This window comes from Daucus carota, chromosome 5 (assembly GCF_001625215.2).
Source record: "Daucus carota subsp. sativus chromosome 5, DH1 v3.0, whole genome shotgun sequence".
Taxonomy (NCBI): domain Eukaryota; kingdom Viridiplantae; phylum Streptophyta; class Magnoliopsida; order Apiales; family Apiaceae; genus Daucus; species Daucus carota.
In genome coordinates, this window is record NC_030385.2 from 10,636,988 (window position 1) to 10,654,378 (window position 17,391).

The 17,391-nt window shown below is 33.2% G+C and overlaps 2 protein-coding genes and 2 long non-coding RNA genes across 8 annotated transcripts; 3 read left to right on the forward strand and 1 right to left on the reverse strand.

The window, feature by feature from the left end:
* Positions 1-4,151, forward strand: LOC108223585 (uncharacterized). The gene is made up of 2 exons (XR_001807279.2): positions 1-272; positions 995-4,151. It is a non-coding gene; the product is annotated as an uncharacterized LOC108223585 (long non-coding RNA).
* LOC108223583 (uncharacterized) lies at positions 2,505-4,731 on the reverse strand. Its single transcript, XM_017397905.2, has 3 exons — positions 3,676-4,731; positions 2,920-2,999; positions 2,505-2,828 (listed from the first exon to the last, which is right to left on the reverse strand). Exons 1-3 carry the CDS (start codon positions 4,552-4,554, stop codon positions 2,735-2,737), a joined length of 1,053 nt encoding a protein of 350 aa, XP_017253394.1. The 5' UTR covers positions 4,555-4,731; the 3' UTR covers positions 2,505-2,734.
* Positions 4,732-7,328: 2,597 nt separating this feature from the next.
* LOC108223584 (dirigent protein 22) lies at positions 7,329-8,170 on the forward strand. The gene has a single exon (XM_017397906.2). It carries the CDS (start codon positions 7,464-7,466, stop codon positions 8,028-8,030), a length of 567 nt encoding a protein of 188 aa, XP_017253395.1. The 5' UTR covers positions 7,329-7,463; the 3' UTR covers positions 8,031-8,170.
* Positions 8,171-10,320: 2,150 nt separating this feature from the next.
* LOC108221061 (uncharacterized) lies at positions 10,321-13,033 on the forward strand. Of its 5 annotated transcripts, none has more exons than XR_010291961.1 (5): positions 10,321-10,538; positions 11,675-11,764; positions 11,849-12,006; positions 12,156-12,217; positions 12,658-13,033. It is a non-coding gene; the product is annotated as an uncharacterized LOC108221061 (long non-coding RNA). The 5 variants fall into 5 exon arrangements; XR_010291960.1 differs by having other exon boundaries at positions 10,325-10,538; positions 11,844-11,969; XR_001806859.2 differs by having other exon boundaries at positions 10,325-10,538; positions 11,849-11,986.
* Positions 13,034-17,391: the final 4,358 nt, after the last annotated feature.

The following is a 17,391-nucleotide window of genomic DNA, read 5'->3' on the forward strand; positions in this document are numbered from 1 at the left end:
AGAACTCCAATATTTCAGAAGCCTTCTACTTCTCCATTAACGTCGCATCGCCCCCAATCGTTTGGATCTCCGCCACCGGCTCCGACTTCTCCCCGGTCGTCGTCGAATTGGATGGACTTTAATTTGCGTTTGGATTGATGATAAAGAGGTGATTTGACAGAGTGTGATGCAGGAGACAACTCTGTTATCGCCTCCCTGCTTGCGGAAATAAAGGAATCAGAAGGAGGTTGGATTCATCGATTTCCGAGGGGAGCACGAGGGGAGCCATAAGAGTAAGCTAACAAAGTGTTTGTCGACTCAAACCTTTTCTCTATTGCTTTTGGTCCGTAAGTGTAAATATAAATGCATATGTATGAGTGTTTTTAAAGAAAAATAGTATATTTGTAATGAAAACGGAATTTTTACAATAAATATGTCAAAAAATAGTATATGTGCTAAATTTCCTAAAATATATTCACATGACTGCCAACAGCTTTCTTATTCAAACAGAGATTAATCAAATGAATGAAATTCATAAGGTATAAGAAGTTATCCGGATATAAGGTTTCGGTTGCGTTTGCCGGAACAAAATGAATGAAAAATTCAAAGAGTTTTTGTGTAGAAAGAAGAAGATAAGAGAAATCAAATATAAACGAGTCCAAATTTTCTATGATGAAGATTACAGTGACATATGATGAAAAAGTGGAATGAATATTCTTACAAAAAAATATATGATTAAGATTTTTAGTTCAAATAATTTGAAATTGAATGACTGAATGAAAATTATATATATTATATTGTCCCGTCAACCCCCAATTTATAGTACGAATTTCATTCCATTTTTCTCCCATTTGATTTCATGCAAGTAAACACAGCATTAGAATGTTCTTAAGTTAAAAGAATGTCCTACAGTTTTGATACGAGTCACCAAGTATGAATTCATGTACTATTATTTCGGGATTTGGATGCTATCAAAATATTCGTTCCTAGAAAAATTGACACGGTTAATATGCAGGCGACTGAAGTAACATGGTTGTCCCTCTTGGGTGAATTGCAAATGAGATTTATTGTTATGTAAGTTTATTCGTCTCATGGGAGAATAAAAGTGCAAAGTTTTGGCAACAAGGAGGGAAAGATAGAAATTTTGGTCACAGAGATGCTCAAAATGACTGTCATCAGCTCGGTGTTACTGGAATGTGGTAGAATATAGAAAGTACGCAAGGTGTGTGTATATGGAACTGCTAAGGAGACCAGTTGCTAGTTGGGTAGGGGATGAGAGTGGTTGCAAAAGACTCTAGAGGGGCAACTCCCTTTTTGCAGCAAATAGACAAGTTCTCTCTGCAGCCTCCTGAAATAGCAGAATGCAAGGCCATTGGCCATTGCTAAGTGCTATAGCAGGTTAGCTGCTTAACTAGACCGTACAACCTGATATGAATACTGTGTGTCCAAATCAGACACTCCAATTATTATTTCCACCCTCTACCTCATTGCTCCCACCTAATATTTATTACTTGAACATGTGCTTGATGCTAGAATAATACCATTTGGAAATGGAACAGTGCTCCCACCCAGATATTTATTCAAATGCAATCTCTAATACTCTGTCCATGCCTAAATGGAAACAGTTGTTTGGGCTTCTAATAAAAATGAAATCACAATTGTAACAAGCAAGACTAACCTATTCTTTTTTTACTAGTCTTCCTATATATATTATTTTAAAATATAAATAGACATAGTCATAACGATCAATCTCTTCATTTAAGATTAACATTTCACTCCCAACTAATGTATATCCTGCTGGAAGTCCTGCTCATTGAGAAAGGTACATCTCTAATTACTAAATGAGGGATATAGAAGAAATAATATATATAGTAGGATATGCATCTAATGTATATCCTACTGAAAGTCCTGCCCATTTATGAGCACTGTAGAAAAATCTACTTACCCGCACTCAGTTCATTAATCAAAACTTAAAGATCCTACAAGTAACAGTTATACTTCCTCAGCTTCAGATTACTTGCCTAGTCTTGATTTTTGCAGTCAATTTGACTACAAATTTGACTTGAATTCATATATATTACTCCCAGTTCTTTTACATTACTTTAACGCATTTAAGATCCATATAAAATATAATTTTATTGCTTATTTTTAAAATTTTCTTTTTATAAAATATTAAATTTTTATTAAGAAAAAAAGTTTAAAATAAACTATGAAACTACATTTTATAAGAGTCTTAATATATATGTCAAGCCCCCGTCCCCTAATTTAGACTACACCAAAAAGTAAAAACATGACAGATACATTTGAAATGCAGGGAGTATCTTACACACACAAAATTACATATACTCTGAGGTGTGGAATTCAAGGAAAAGATACACATACCCACCTAAGAATCATGAGCAACACAAATATGGCACCCCTAAAACTGAAATTTCTAAGACAAAGCAATACATTCAACACTAGAACAGAGCTTGAGAAGATAATGGAAATTTCACTGATGACAAGAGAACCACAGCAGAGGAATATGGCAGCATAAAACTGATATTTGTAAAATAACAACAGAACCATTACTTTAAGTTCAACAACGGTACTATGATTAACAAAACAAAGCCATATTAAACAGATCCACTGGAAATTACATCTACATCATTATCAAGTTCTCTATGATAGTTTATCAGCACATTTAATCCATGACTCAAAATGGATGAAGCTTAAATGTGTCCTGAAATGATATAAATTGGAAGTAGATGAAAATTCATATTCCAAAACCAAAGACAGCACGTATCTTGTTGAAGATCAAATCTTTCCATCCTCTTTCAGTGTTCTCCACCACAGTTGAATTTCCATATCTGCAGTACCAAACAAAGGCAGAAAATAAATATCAATAATGTCAGAAACGACAAACAAAACAAGAAAATTATTACTAATAGAAAGATCAACCTGTCCTCCTCCGGAACATCAGTTTGGGTCAAGCTGACAACTGTAGTCCCAGGCTCAGGCTCCTCCAAAGTAAGTCTCACCTGCAACAACCATTTTAACATTATCAAACATACAATTTTATTATAACTTAGCAATTTCTAATTTTATAATAACTTAGCAATTTCTACCCTAACTTAACATTATCAAACATACAATTTTATTATAACTTAGCAATTTCTAATTTTATAATAACTTAGCAATTTCTACCCTAACTTATTTATACTACAAGTTCACCATTGAACAATGAGAGGCAACTTTACAAGTTGCAGGGCAACAAAAACTATTATACTGCTTTCAATATGCAGCAAACATAGACGTTAAGGCCAGTTTTACCATAAAACTATAAATCCAGCCCAAAATACCACAACTTGTAGCTCTAATAGAGAAAACCAGAAATTGTTTAATCGCATCTCTTAATTTATTAGGAGATCCGGATCTCCCAAATGCGAGCATAACTCTCAAACACATAACTGAGAAAAGCATATCATCTATATTCACTCGATACAAAAGTAAAACTGATGTTTCATATGCTAATATGGGCCTTCTTTTCCAGATTATGGCATTTTAAATCATCCTTGACATTTAGACATTATATCACAATTCTATATAGATCGATATCATAATTAACACATGATATCATATATCAAAAGTACTCATAACGCTAACATAAGAATCCAAAAGCATATCAATAAATAGTTCAAAAGCAGCTGTACATACCGTAGATTGAAGACCATCAGGCCAGTTTCCGAACCTCCACTTCTGCACAATCAATTTCCCCTCCTGTAACTCCACATTCGTCCCCGTAACAGCCCCATCAAAAATCATAAACTCCCCACCGACCTCCTTACTAATCTTGGCATTACTCTGCGTAAACCCCTTCCACCTATTCTCATCCATCAAAATCTCAAACATATCCTTTGCCCTACAACTAAACTTCTCCGTCATCTTAATACTCTTAAACCCTTCCTTCTTCTTCTCCTTAACCACCTCCTTCTTCACCGGAGCTGAAACCGCCTCCGCCACCGCCTTCTTCACCTCCCCATTACCCCCCGCACTCCCACTCACCTTCTTCACCTCCAATTCATCTTTCGCCGGCCCCCCTTTCGCCATCGCCCCCACATAAACCCTCACCTTCTCCCACACAACCTCCTTCCCCTTGGCCAAAAACGCATCTTTCAACCTCTTCCCAATCGGCCCCTCGTCTTTCACCACAACCCTAATCTCGGGATCCTCATCAGCATTCTCATCCGAAATATACGGAACCTCGACAACCCCATCAACCACCAAAAGCGACTTGCCATCAGAATCCTTAGCCTCACCTACCCACGAAAGACTCAAGCTAATTTCATACCCAGGAATAATCTTCCCTTTGCGAACATTAATATAAGCCTCACCCTCAACTTTCTCAACCTTGGCGATTCTAATGAACAAGCCCCCTTCACCATCAAGAACAGTGAGATTGGCAAGCAGCTTCGACAACAAATTACGAGACCATTCAAGACAATCAGTTTCGGACCAGTGCCAATTGTGAACATTAGCACCGTCTGGTCGGTCTTCGACGATCCATCTCTTGTCTCCTTCACCGTATTTGGCCATTATATTGTAGATATAGATACAAAATGGGTGGTTGTGTGTATAAATCGGGTGGAAATAAAAAGGGGGAATGGAAGAGTCTAGATCAGAATGCCCTAGCTACAGTTGATGCAAAGTGAGTGAGTCCATCGGAAAGATCTAGAACTCTTAGCTATTTTTTGTTCGGGTACGGGTAATTGGACTTGCTCAGGGCCCAATTAGGGCTTTTTCTTTATCTTATTTTGCTCCCAAATTTAAGTTTTATTCAAAGGTACGAGGTATGTCCAATTGGAATTTTAAGGATTTATTTTTCATTTATGAAATTCAGCTGTCAGCGTGATTTTGAATTCGAAAAATAAATGAGAATTTTGGTTGTTTAAAAATAATTTTAAATTTTTTTAAAAATCTATTAATAATCACTTAGAATTTTAAAATTATGCATAAAAATTCAATGATATTTAATTGGGATTATCTAAGATCCATGATGATATTCAAAAATATTAATAATTTTTTCTAAACTTCATAAAACAATGAATTTTGTAATATTGTTAAGTGTGTTTCTTACAATTTGAAACCTCGTATAGATCTGTATCTCTTTGATCCAAGCTGTCACACTATTATGAAATACTTGTCATACTTTACATAAAACACCCTACAAGTTCAGTGTCGATTATCCACTTACATACAATTTGAAATACTATTACAATAATATGTTCGAAAGTAAAAACTACTATGATAAACATAAGCACCTTGGCCACAAGAACAAACCATCATATCTTTCGTCTTGCAACAACCTCACACCATCATATCTTTCGTCCTGCAACGACCTCACGCCTTGCCATTGACCTTACTGTTATATCCTTTCAGATTGTCCTTCTTATTTGTGCCATATTCAGTTTATACTGTTTTAAAAGAAATAATAATTACAAGTATGAGCAATTGAATGCTCAACGAGTCCATTAATAATATTTGAATAATCATAAGATAAATCATAAAAGAATTTAAACAAATTCATCAAATAAGTAGGTTCACTACAATTAAGCACACATAAGAATTCAAAGAGAAAAGAATATCATTTATTGGTCTTTATCCCAACGGTCCCACTACATGGCTCGATCACCTCCATTTAGCAGACACCAGCGTATGTCAGCTTCGTAGTCTGATCGCAACCATGGAATGACGCCACGCACACGCCACTCTTTACTAGCACAAGGGATATCGTTTTCAACCCTTAAAGTTGTCTCGTAATAGAAACAATAATTATTTTCATCTCTGCTATGAATGAAAATCATTTGCGTTGACCTCTTTCCCCGAATACAATAAAACTTATTTCTCCTTTAATAGAATCTTCATCTTCCTTCTCAGATGCAAACAATTACATCTTTACAATACCGAATTAAAGTTTCTCAAATTAAGAAGAAATCAAACAATCTGAGTAAGAATATGAATCGAATTAGATATATTGAAACAAATCTTGGCTGGTTTAACATGCCAAAAAAGAATAATATTTCTCGAAGGAAAATACTGAAATAAAGAAAGATTCGAAAGAAGGGATTCGATGATTAAACAATAACACTTAATGAATGATTGTTGGGTTCTAGGGATGGCATAACTTCTGAACCGACGAATATCCGACCGAATTGATCCGAATGGTTTTTATTGAACCCGATTTTACGCTATGATTATGAGTTTGGTTTTTATTTATAAAAACCGATTGAATTTGGTTCAGGTTTTTTTTTAGGCCAACCGAACAAAAACCCAACCCGAATCTCCGAACCCGATTCGAATCTAAGCAAACCTAAACTCGACCGAACACGATATTATAAATTTAAGGTATACCATTATACAATATACATATAATATTTATACAAAAATGGCCCTTATTGACAAGATATGTGTAGTTAAAGAATAATTGTATTACCATCTTTATTCATCACGTTTTATTTTAAATCAGTCACATAAAATTTTTTTTACTTAAATGCTAGTATCTTTATACATATTATAAATAAGAAATATAAAAATTGTTTAGAAAAATCCAACTTCATTGATACATTCGTCTTGTTAATATATTAATATATTTATCGAACTTTACAAATATGAAAAGAAATTTTATGGCATTTATTAATATATTATTACAATAATTTTTGTTTATAATAATTTAATATATTATTAATATATTACGTTTAAATATAATCGAACTATATAACAAATATTATACTTACGTACCATTTGTGTTAAAAATTATGAAGTACTTATAAAAAATTAAGAATAGTAACTTTTGTTTGATGACTTGTATTTTTTTCCCAAAATTTTTAATCATTTGTAAATTTAATTTGATTCTAAGTTCTATTTCAGTTTTTAAAATTAATATAAAAACACTTATCTTCAACTCACGAAACCCCCTTTACTCTTCATCAAAATTGTGATACCGTGGTCATGTAAATTATACGAGACGGCAAGGTAGCGCAGATTTGCACCCCACCCACCACACAACTTACATTTGACGTCCATTTATTTTAGTTAGTCGTGTTTTTCACCGCCAATGGACCTAGTCATCGAGGTCGTCGTTGAATATGTGTCGTTCTTTTCTCCTCTTTTCTAATAAAAAATCTGAAATATATAGGCCTCGTATCCTGTATTACTGTTATAATAAAAAAATAGTAGTATGATATAATCTTGTATGCAATTTGAAAAGTACTGACCGTGATTTTTAAAATAAATTAGAAAATAGCGATATTCAATAAATGTCTCTTTATACGACGGTGTGGAGCTAGTAACCTTTCCCCATTTTTCGTTTCGCAAGTCAACAACAATACAATGCCAGCATTTCATTTCCACACTTGAAATATACACAACCATAATAGGCCACAACCCCATATATACACACATTCGGTGCCTAACCATATTCATAACCCACTCCTCTCATTTTCACAATGTCTGCCATCTCCCTCCTCTCGGCACTTTCCATTCTCTCCCTCCTCCTGCTCACAGGAGAATCGCAAGACTTCACCAAAAGAATACCCAAAAACAGCCTAGGCCTCAAAAAAGAGAAGCTGAGCCACCTCCACTTCTACTTCCACGACATCGTCAGCGGCCGCCACCCCACCGCCGTCCGGGTGGCTTCCGCGGCCATAACCAACACTTCATCCACAGGATTCGGAGCTGTTGTGATGATCGATGATCCTCTCACTGTGGGCCCAGAACCGGGTTCCAAACAAGTGGGAAGAGCGCAGGGAATCTACGCTTCTGCGTCGCTAAGTGAGGCTGGAACATTGTTGATGGTGTTAAACTACGCTTTTACGGAAGGGAAGTATAATGGGAGTACGTTGAGTATATTAGGCCGGAATCCGGTGTTTTCTGCCGTGAGAGAGATGCCGGTGGTCGGAGGAAGTGGGCTTTTCCGGTTTGCACGGGGCTATGCGCAGGCGAGGACTCATTTTTTTGACCTTAAAACTGGGGATGCTGTTGTGGAGTATAATGTCTATGTTTTTCATTACTAACTATACGTGGTTTGTATTGAGTTTAGCTTCAGTTTGAGTTTTGTTTTCTTGCTCACCTTATTATCGGAATACGCAGATGCTTCATTTATTGAGATGAAATTATACATAACATGACCACGCTGGTTGGTTTTTCATATATATATACATGTCTAATTAAATTTAGCGTGAAAATTATATTGGCAGAGGTTTCCTCTTAGTGTTGAGAACAAGATTTTTTTGCACTTTTTTTTTGCACTTTTGAAAATTAGCTTGTGATTTCATACTCTCTATATGGGCTTCCAATACCATCCTGCCGCTCCAAATTATAACTACTCTTGTTAATACAAATGGTTGTCATAAAGCCCATTATTCATGATTTAGGGGTCATTTGTTAACAGGTGAAGGAGAGGAAATGAACTGAATCGTTCATATGCTTGCTATCCAAATTGTTTGTCCATCTTTTTAAAATCTGGACGAGAAAAAAATTGTTCTGGATGACACTGCCATAAATTTTCAACTGAACCATTCCGGATACTATTTACTCACGTCAATACGGACATATGCCCTTGTTGCTTTATTTATTAATTACTTTTTACATGATTAAAATAATTTTGTAATTTCATAAATAATAAATTTTTAATAAACATTATATAATTATTATGATACACATTTTATTTAATAACATTATCAATTATATAATATAATATAATAGGTGACGATCACGGTGAATAGAAATTAAATACTTATAAATCAAATAATTTCATTCATTTAATGATAAATACTAATATATTTTTGAATAAAAATAATATTTTAATTTAAAAAATAACTCTTCAAGATGATATTAACAATTAAATTAATTGAAGTCTAGAATTGGAAAATGTTATATTCAGAGCAAATTTTCAGTTTTCAAAGTAAACAAGAATGAAAAGACAAAACTGACCCCGTGCATACACAATAAAGACAAATGAAAAAAACACTATGAGGGTAATTTTGTTTTTTCATGTTTTTTCAACTTTGGATTTAAAAATTTGCTCGGAATATAACATTTCTCGTAAAATTTGCCATTCAGAAAGTATTGTATGTTATATATAACAAACAACATAATTCATCTTTCATCCAGATTATATATTCGTCCAGATATTTTTATCATCCAGAAAATATTGTTCAGATTTAACAAATAAGCCCTTAGACACATTAAAACACATAATTGTTGTGGCAAAAAAAAAACTACATAATTGTTTCATCAAATATATTAATTAAATTTTATTATATTTGACAAATGAAATCAAATACATCATTTCCAACCTGACGCATTTGTCAAATACTAGTTGTGACTCCCACCTTCTCTAAAGTTTATAATCAACATGCATCGTATATGATTATAAGAAAAATATATTAAAATTTACACCACTTACACATTTCAAATATTTAGTATTTCTCTTTTTTGTATTAATAATATTTCTCTATTGCAAATGATATCCGTAAATCAGTTAAAAGCATATACAAGTTAAAATGATTAGTCAGTTTAAATAACATATGAACATACTTAAAATTTCTTATAATACAATATCGTCTATTTCAACACTAGATTCCTTTTAATACAATATCGTGTATTTCACCACGATGTCGTACTTTTTTAAAAAAAATAAATTTTTTTTAATATTAATTTACATGATCTCTGTTATGAATATAACTAAAATTCCTCTAATACAATATCTTCTATTTCAACGGTAGATTCCGAATCATCTCAATCCATTAATCATTATTTTAAATAATTAATAAAAGTTTAAACTCGAATATAAAACAATAGTGATCAATCTTAAAAACAAGACTAACTTACAAAAACTAGTAATATGCCCGCCGTGCTACCACTACTACAAATTTAATCTTATGCGATGGTACTTGAATAGTGCTTTTGTATATACGTTATACAAGTATATTATTTGTATAGCCTTTTTATAAAAAACGATACGTAAGCTACTATTTAAAAGTACTAAAAAAAGGAAAAAAAAGGAAAATTACTACAATAATGGTTCTATAAACGCTATTTAAGTAGATGTATTTTAAGTAATATTATTGATACTACAATAGCGTTTTCATAAACGTTGTAGAAGGACACATATTTTAAGTAGTTTTTTTTTTTTTTTTTTTGACAGAATATTTTAAGTAGTATTAGAAAAACTAGAATAGCGTTTTAATAAATGCTATAGAAGTATCCATTATTTTAAATAATATTATATTATATATTTCTAAATTATTAATACTTATATAGTGTTTATAAATCCATTTTTGTAGTTAACATATCCTAAGTAGCTTTCTTTTTACAGTTAATTAAATTTCTTTACATTAAAAAATAACCTCCCTCGTAGACTGCCCTGATGCAGTGATACAAAACTGCAACCATCGCTAAAAGTTAAAACCATCGGTGAAGAATTGCTCCATTACACACTGATAGTATACTCCTCTGTTTACACCACACATCCTTTATGTCTATATTGCTGAATTAAAGTCAGTCATCAAAGAAATTAGGTATTGCTCTAACTTGTCTGTATATACAGATGTGTGTATATTCAAGGGGTTTCAATTGTCTCCTATTATATGTGATTTTTGATTAATTATCTTAATTGTGTTATCTTCAACTTTTCAATTTTTAGATTTTAGGTTTTTGATTTATGTGTTCTGCTCTATTGTTCTAATTTGTGCATATATTTGCACGTTATGTTTGGTAATCTGGGTGATGGTTAGTTGGATTAATTTCAACTTGTGTATATAATCAATTTATGTACCAATTAGCTATAAAAGATGTGATATGCTTCTTATTCAATGAAAATTGTATCATCAAGTATGAAAGTATATATGAAAATATTCATAATTCTATTGCTGTGAAATATGATAATGAAAAAGCTTAAAACAGAACATGCCATGCCAAGTGACTGCCACCATTGTCCTGATGGATCCTGTTAATAGATTGAATGCTAAAATCTGTGTGGTTGGTTGAGTCTACCATTAGTATAAAGTGCGTGAAAATGTGGCGTTTTTATAACTAGAATGGAAGACTCTGACAATTTAATTCCTATTGCATGTGATGTGTTGATGTATCTTTTTCTTTGATCCTACTCTGGGTGAGTTGCTTTTGTTGTTAAAAAAACATGCTTATTATTGAAGCTTATTTATATAACTTGTTTAATCTTTTGCATAAAGAAATTGAGTTGTCCTGAGAGTGTGCTACATTCTGTATCTAACCCTTCAGACCAGCAATTTCGTTTATTAGTCATCGCCGTTAATATTCAGATACTGTAAGTTTCAGCATGAGATTACTTACTCATGTCTTGAGTTTTTCTTTACTAGACCTGTAACTTGTCAGTCTCTTTAAGACTATTTCATAGTCGGCATGGCTCTGTTTGGACTGTGCAAACTTAGAAATTAAATCTTTAACCTTGATTTCCTATTCTGTTTCGATTCTATCAAGCTCGTCCTCTGTCACTTTGGTTAATAAGGTGTTATACCTCACTTTGGAGGTCCCCAACTTCAGCTGTCTTTTCCATGTATATCTGATTTAGATATGTTTCTTCCATTATAAGTTTCTTGTTTTGTTCCCTGTTTTCTTGAAGAAGTACATCTAGTTTAGAACTCAGGCTTTCTCCTGACCATTATGCTGATCCTAGCCACTGGTGCCTTCTTGGATTACGTGATACTTGGATTCAACTCTTCTATACTGCACTGTTTCATCAATGACTTAGCCTTCTGCTAAAGAGGTCAGTCAAAATAGTAAAACAGCAAAGATGGTCTCTCATTATTGTGCAGATATTTACTATATTGGTTTGATTGTGCTAGTAAAGGTAGTGGTCTGGCTCGAGTTATGGCAGGTGCATTGGTTGATGATGCACAGTCCTTGTCCAGACAATTTGCTGCAATGAGTCTAAGGAATGAAGAAAGACCATGGCCTAGCAGTACTACTTGGTGAGCTTATGGATAGGGTATGATTCATTGTTATCTTGTAAGATTACATCTCTTCTGCTGCAATTTAGTCTTTCATAAATGCATCCATATAATTTAGGCGTTGTACCCTATCATTTCTCTGAACATTTGTTGGGGTTTCTACTACAATATGATAAGTAATTAAATGATATATGATTGATTTTGAAGGGGCAGGATGGGATAAAAGAAGACAGCCAGCTCTACTTCGGCGAGCTCTTATGAAGGAGGAGGTATGACTATCTTTTAATTATATGTGCTATTATTTTACTATTTTGTGCAATAAACACTACTGTAAATTTATTATTTTTAGTTTATTCACGACAATAATTATTGCACATGTTAAGTCTGCTAATTTCTTTACGGTTTTTCTATGGTGTGCCCATGGGCACACACTAAACACCAAAATTTATGAATTTGGATGGTTTCTATTGGCTCACCTTCTTTAATAATGGTGGACCCCCCTGCAGTTACAACAACCACACCAATCAAAACCCTCCAATTTTTATAAATGTTTGTGCTTAGCATGTGCCCATGGGCACACACTAGACAAACCCATTTCTTTAATATGAACATAGTATTGGTTACTATTTATGCTAATAACTTTTAATGTTGAACATATTATTAGTTACTATTTGCCATTGGTAATCAGTGTTTTATTTACTTCTTACAGGAGACATGGAATTTAAGCAGAGCAGGTTCTTTCCGGCAGAAAGGAAAATTGTCACTGCCAATCCAGATATAAACATTGTATTGTTGCGGAATACAAGTTCTTTTAATCATGTGGACTTTATTCGCTCTGCTAATAATTGATTTTTTGCGGAATAACAGGCACAGGTTCATCGGTTTCTCAAGAACAACTTGCTCAAGGAACAAGTTGCTCATGTAGTAGTTTTGTGTTTTATTAGAAATTGTAGTTATGTACAGTAGTTTCTTGAGAAAGATTTATAGAGGATTTCATATTTTATGTTCAATATATATTTATTTGTAATTATTCAGTTGTACACAAATAATTTCATTATTAATTAAATAATTTTTTGTTGGAATAAGGATCAAGTATGTCTTTTGAAATAATTTGTGAATTTTCTCAAATTGTATGTGTAAAAACTGCATAAAATTAATTATATTAATATTTTTAAAATATTGAGGATTTTCGTAAAGTTTCCAATAGGATAGCGTTTAAATAACAGCTATGTAAGAAAGATTGTAAAATACACTTGCTACTTCCATAGTGTTTATAAAAATGCTATTGAAGTAGATTCACTTAGATGATGCTTATTGTCATAAGGCTTTCCTAAACGCTATACAACTACGGTTCTTAGAGAGCGGAAAAAGAAACGCTATGTAAGCTTATTGTACTTGCATAGCGCTGTCTTGTATAGCGCCTGAAACCGCTATGTAAGTTTAAAAATGACCGCTATTTCAACGGTAGATTCCGAATCATCTCAATCCATTAATCATTATTTTAAATAATTAATAAAAGTTTAAACTCGAATATAAAACAATAGTGATCAATCTTAAAAACAAGACTAACTTACAAAAACCAGTAATATGCCCGCCGTGCTACGCACACGGAGTATACTTAATTTACACTTTTTATTTTAAAAAAAATTTAATTTATTGTTCATATAAATTTATGTATTGAACAATGACATAATATTTAGAGTGGGATATTTACTGAAAATGCAAATCGTGTCCGAAAATATTCGGATGATGATGTTCTCTTAGAAAGTTCATAAAGATAATTATGCTTTAGTCCTACGGATTTATTTTTCATAATTAAAAGATTGAGTTGATGATAAAGAATAAAAAAATATTGATTAAATTAATTTAATTAATGGATATGTGATATTTTTAATCCAAGAAATTTAATAGGCAAATAATATTGAACCCGAATTAATGAAATGAATTGCGATGTTTAGACAATAGTGCAAATATTAATCCTTTTAGTGGATTAACTTAATATTTAATGACATTGAGTTTCGTCCAAAATGTCATTAGAAGGCCCAATCTAATTATTCAAAATTTCTCCTATAATTTATACATACTCTTGCTCTCTGTTAGTCTCGACGGTTAGAAAGTGTTAACGGAGGAATTTGGTAGTTAACAAAATTTGAAGTTCGTGGCCGGACTCAAGATCTATGATGGTGGCTAAGCGGTGATGATGAAATTTTAGGGGTGGCTGAGATTAGGGTTTCGAGTTGCGTCCATGCTGCCCCCAACTCGTGTCCACCTAATTTGCCTACTTACCCCTATATTTATATGGGATCAAGCCAGTACGTAGTTCTTTTCTTCTAAGAAACCTAATAGGATTAGGTTTCCCCTTCTGTTGTCTTCATCCTGAAAGGGGCCCAATACGATGAGGCCTAGATTTGGGTCTTGTAGACTCTCGAGCACCCAAGACTTACCCCAAATGCAAGGACGCTTCTCTACTCCCCGACATGGACAACCCGCCAGACTACAGAGATAGAACCTTCCAGGGTGTATCTTCGAGAAGGTTCCACAAACTCCCCAACAAGGACAACTCACCAGACTACAGAGCAAGGTGTAAGTCTAAATGTAAAGACAACCCTATCTGTTACATAGGGATGATAACTCAACAATAGAACAGGACAAGTAAATAACACTACGCCTGCACCGGAATCGGAAGATACGAAGACAAAGGTTGAAGAAGCCATCTACAGTCTTGAAGGAATAAGTTCACTGGAAGAAGTTCATTAATATGTTCATGCCTCGGTGAAGAATAAGGATTGAAGTATTCAAGATTGTGGAAGCAATGAAGATGTTGTCCAAGTACTCGAAAGATTTCAGTGCAACCCCTGAAGCAAGATATTTCTATATATCTTGGTTGGTTATTTATAATCAACAAACTGAAGCATAAACTAACCCGGAATGACTGATCAAGTATATTATCAAGCAAAGAATTCAAGGGATTATTTCAGTTCGAGTCGTTCGTGAACCAGACCAGTGCACAGGACGTCAGGACGTACGAAAGTATTCAGTGGATTCGATCAACGGATTAATTGATCAAGTCAATCGAGCTGCTCCAGAATATTGCCAAAGGAACTTATTATTATTATATATATGTATATATATATATATATATTAATTGTGAATTACTTGAACATATATAATTCAAGTAATTATTTAAACACAATTAATTCTATATATATGTATATATATATTTTAATAAGTGATACAAATGGGAAGTCTAAGGCAAAATCTTCAAGGTATACAATCATTGTATACACTGTGAATAAATCAGGCGCCAAGTTTGACCAGAAGTCAAAACTTGCGCTTGGTTTATTCATCAGGATTTTGGCTAAGTGAAGCTATCAGTATACTGAAGGAAGGAGCGCAACATTTGACTAAAGTCAAATGTTGCGCCTCCTGTCATTGCACAAGGCGCAACTCTTCCCTTGGATTAATTCTCTAAGTCCATTCACTTGCTTACAGTGGAACATTGGCGCAAGTTTTGACTCACCTAGTCAACACACATGTACATACACTGAAGCCAAAGGAGTAACACTTGGAGCGCAAACTTTGACTTAGTCAAAGTTCGCGACTCCAAGTACCACCTTGATCTCTGCTTAAATTTTCTAAGTCACAACAGATGTACATACAGCCAACACTTGGAGCGCAACATTTGACCGAGTCAAATGTTGCGACTCCAAGTCATTCTCATCCATGACTTAAAAATTCTAAGTCATCTCAAGTCACAGGGCTACACTGTAAAGCGCAATGTTTGACTAAGAGGGGCGCCAACTTTGACTTTCACTACAGGCGCAACTTTGGTATCCTTGGAGTTAGATTTATTTTCATAAATCGAATCCGTCCAGGACGAACTCAAGTCGTCCAGGACGAACTCGTTAACCATGGTTAGTTATGAAAAGCCTATAAATATGTGACTTGTGTTCTCACAATTCATATATCATCCTTCGGGATGAAATGGCCAAGTGCTCTGTACGGCTACTCCCACTATACACACACCCTAGCCTAGCTTTGTAATAGAAATATCAGTAGTGGTTAGAGTTTGTAATAGTGAGAGTAGTGGCCATTGTAGCCGAACCTTCGGGTTTGGATTTATAGCACCTTCGAGGTATTTATCAATATACAGATATACCTTGGAAAATATTGTGTGTTGGTTTAATATTTTAATATCCTCAGAAATCGACCCAATAAATATCCGGAACACGAAACCCATTACAGGACTGCAATTTATTTATCCGCAAGATTCGAAAGAATTTTAAATTGTAGTGAGTATCGTATTCAACCCCCCCCTTCTACGATACTTTGGACCTAACAATTGGTATCAGAGCCAGGTTGATTGATATACAAATCAGGATCCTAATCGTACGGAAAATCAAGAACCTAGCTTTTGATATTTGATTAGGGGAAATGTTCTTCCGGTTTGTGTTGCTGAATTTGTCCGTAGGCCTAAGCAAGGATTATCTGTCGGATACTGAACTTTGGACCGGGACTTATAAATTTATACTTTAAATTTTAATAAGTTTATTTTATAAATTTAACTTAATTTATTTTAAACTTATTAATTGAGTTTATTATGAATTAATTAAATTTATCTTATAAACTTAATTAAATTTACTTTATAAACTTTGCTAAATTCATTTAATAAATTTGCTTAAATTTATTTTAGACTTGTAAAGTTTACTCTTAGACTTTATCAAGTTTATCATAAATTTTTATAAATTTATTATTTAAATTTGTATAGTTTATGATTTAAATTTAAGTTAAAATCTAGAATATAAATGTTAGAGGATTTTATTGATTATGGATATAAGTTCAAGTTCAAGGGTTCAATTTGATTTGTTCTGGAAGTAGTGATTTAATTGGAGACGAGACACTTGAATATTTTCAAAAATTAAATTTATCAAATAAGTTTTTATATATTTACTAAATGAATTTGAAATAAATTTGTTCTAAACTTATTCAGTTTATTATGAATTTATTTGAATTTATTTTTTAAATATAATTAAATTTACTTTATAGATTTAGCTAAGTTTATTTTTATACTTTATTTTCTTTCATCTTTTAAAACTTATTTTTAAATTTATTTTCTTTATAATTTAAACTTAGTTTAAATAATCAAGTGTCCCGTAACCTTTTTAATTATTCTACTCCAAGACAAATCAGATTGACATTTAGTTGAGACAGATCAGGCTGACAGATTACAAGACAAACACCGGATTTTCAAATACCAGATTCTCAGAACCGGTAATGGAAGTACATTGATGACCCAATCCAATTGATTTCTCAAAGGATTATTAGAAGCAGTTTTCTATGTTCGACAAAGCTGATTGTGATTCGAAGAAGATTCTATTGAAGACTAATTTGGTACTACTGACAGTGGATTTTGAAGAAGGTACTTCAGGCCTTGATCTGAGTA

Excerpts from the sequence above, each read along its gene's own strand:
- LOC108223584 (XM_017397906.2), top strand. The coding sequence starts at position 7,464 with ATGTCTGCCATCTCCCTCCTCTCGGCACTTTCCATTCTCTCCCTCCTC.
- LOC108223583 (XM_017397905.2), bottom strand. The coding sequence starts at position 4,554 with ATGGCCAAATACGGTGAAGGAGACAAGAGATGGATCGTCGAAGACCGA. Across the intron at positions 3,000-3,675 it reads CTGATGGTCTTCAATCTACG|GTGAGACTTACTTTGGAGGA; the intron begins GTATGTACAGCT and ends TGGTTGTTGCAG. Across the intron at positions 2,829-2,919 it reads GATGTTCCGGAGGAGGACAG|ATATGGAAATTCAACTGTGG; the intron begins GTTGATCTTTCT and ends TTGGTACTGCAG.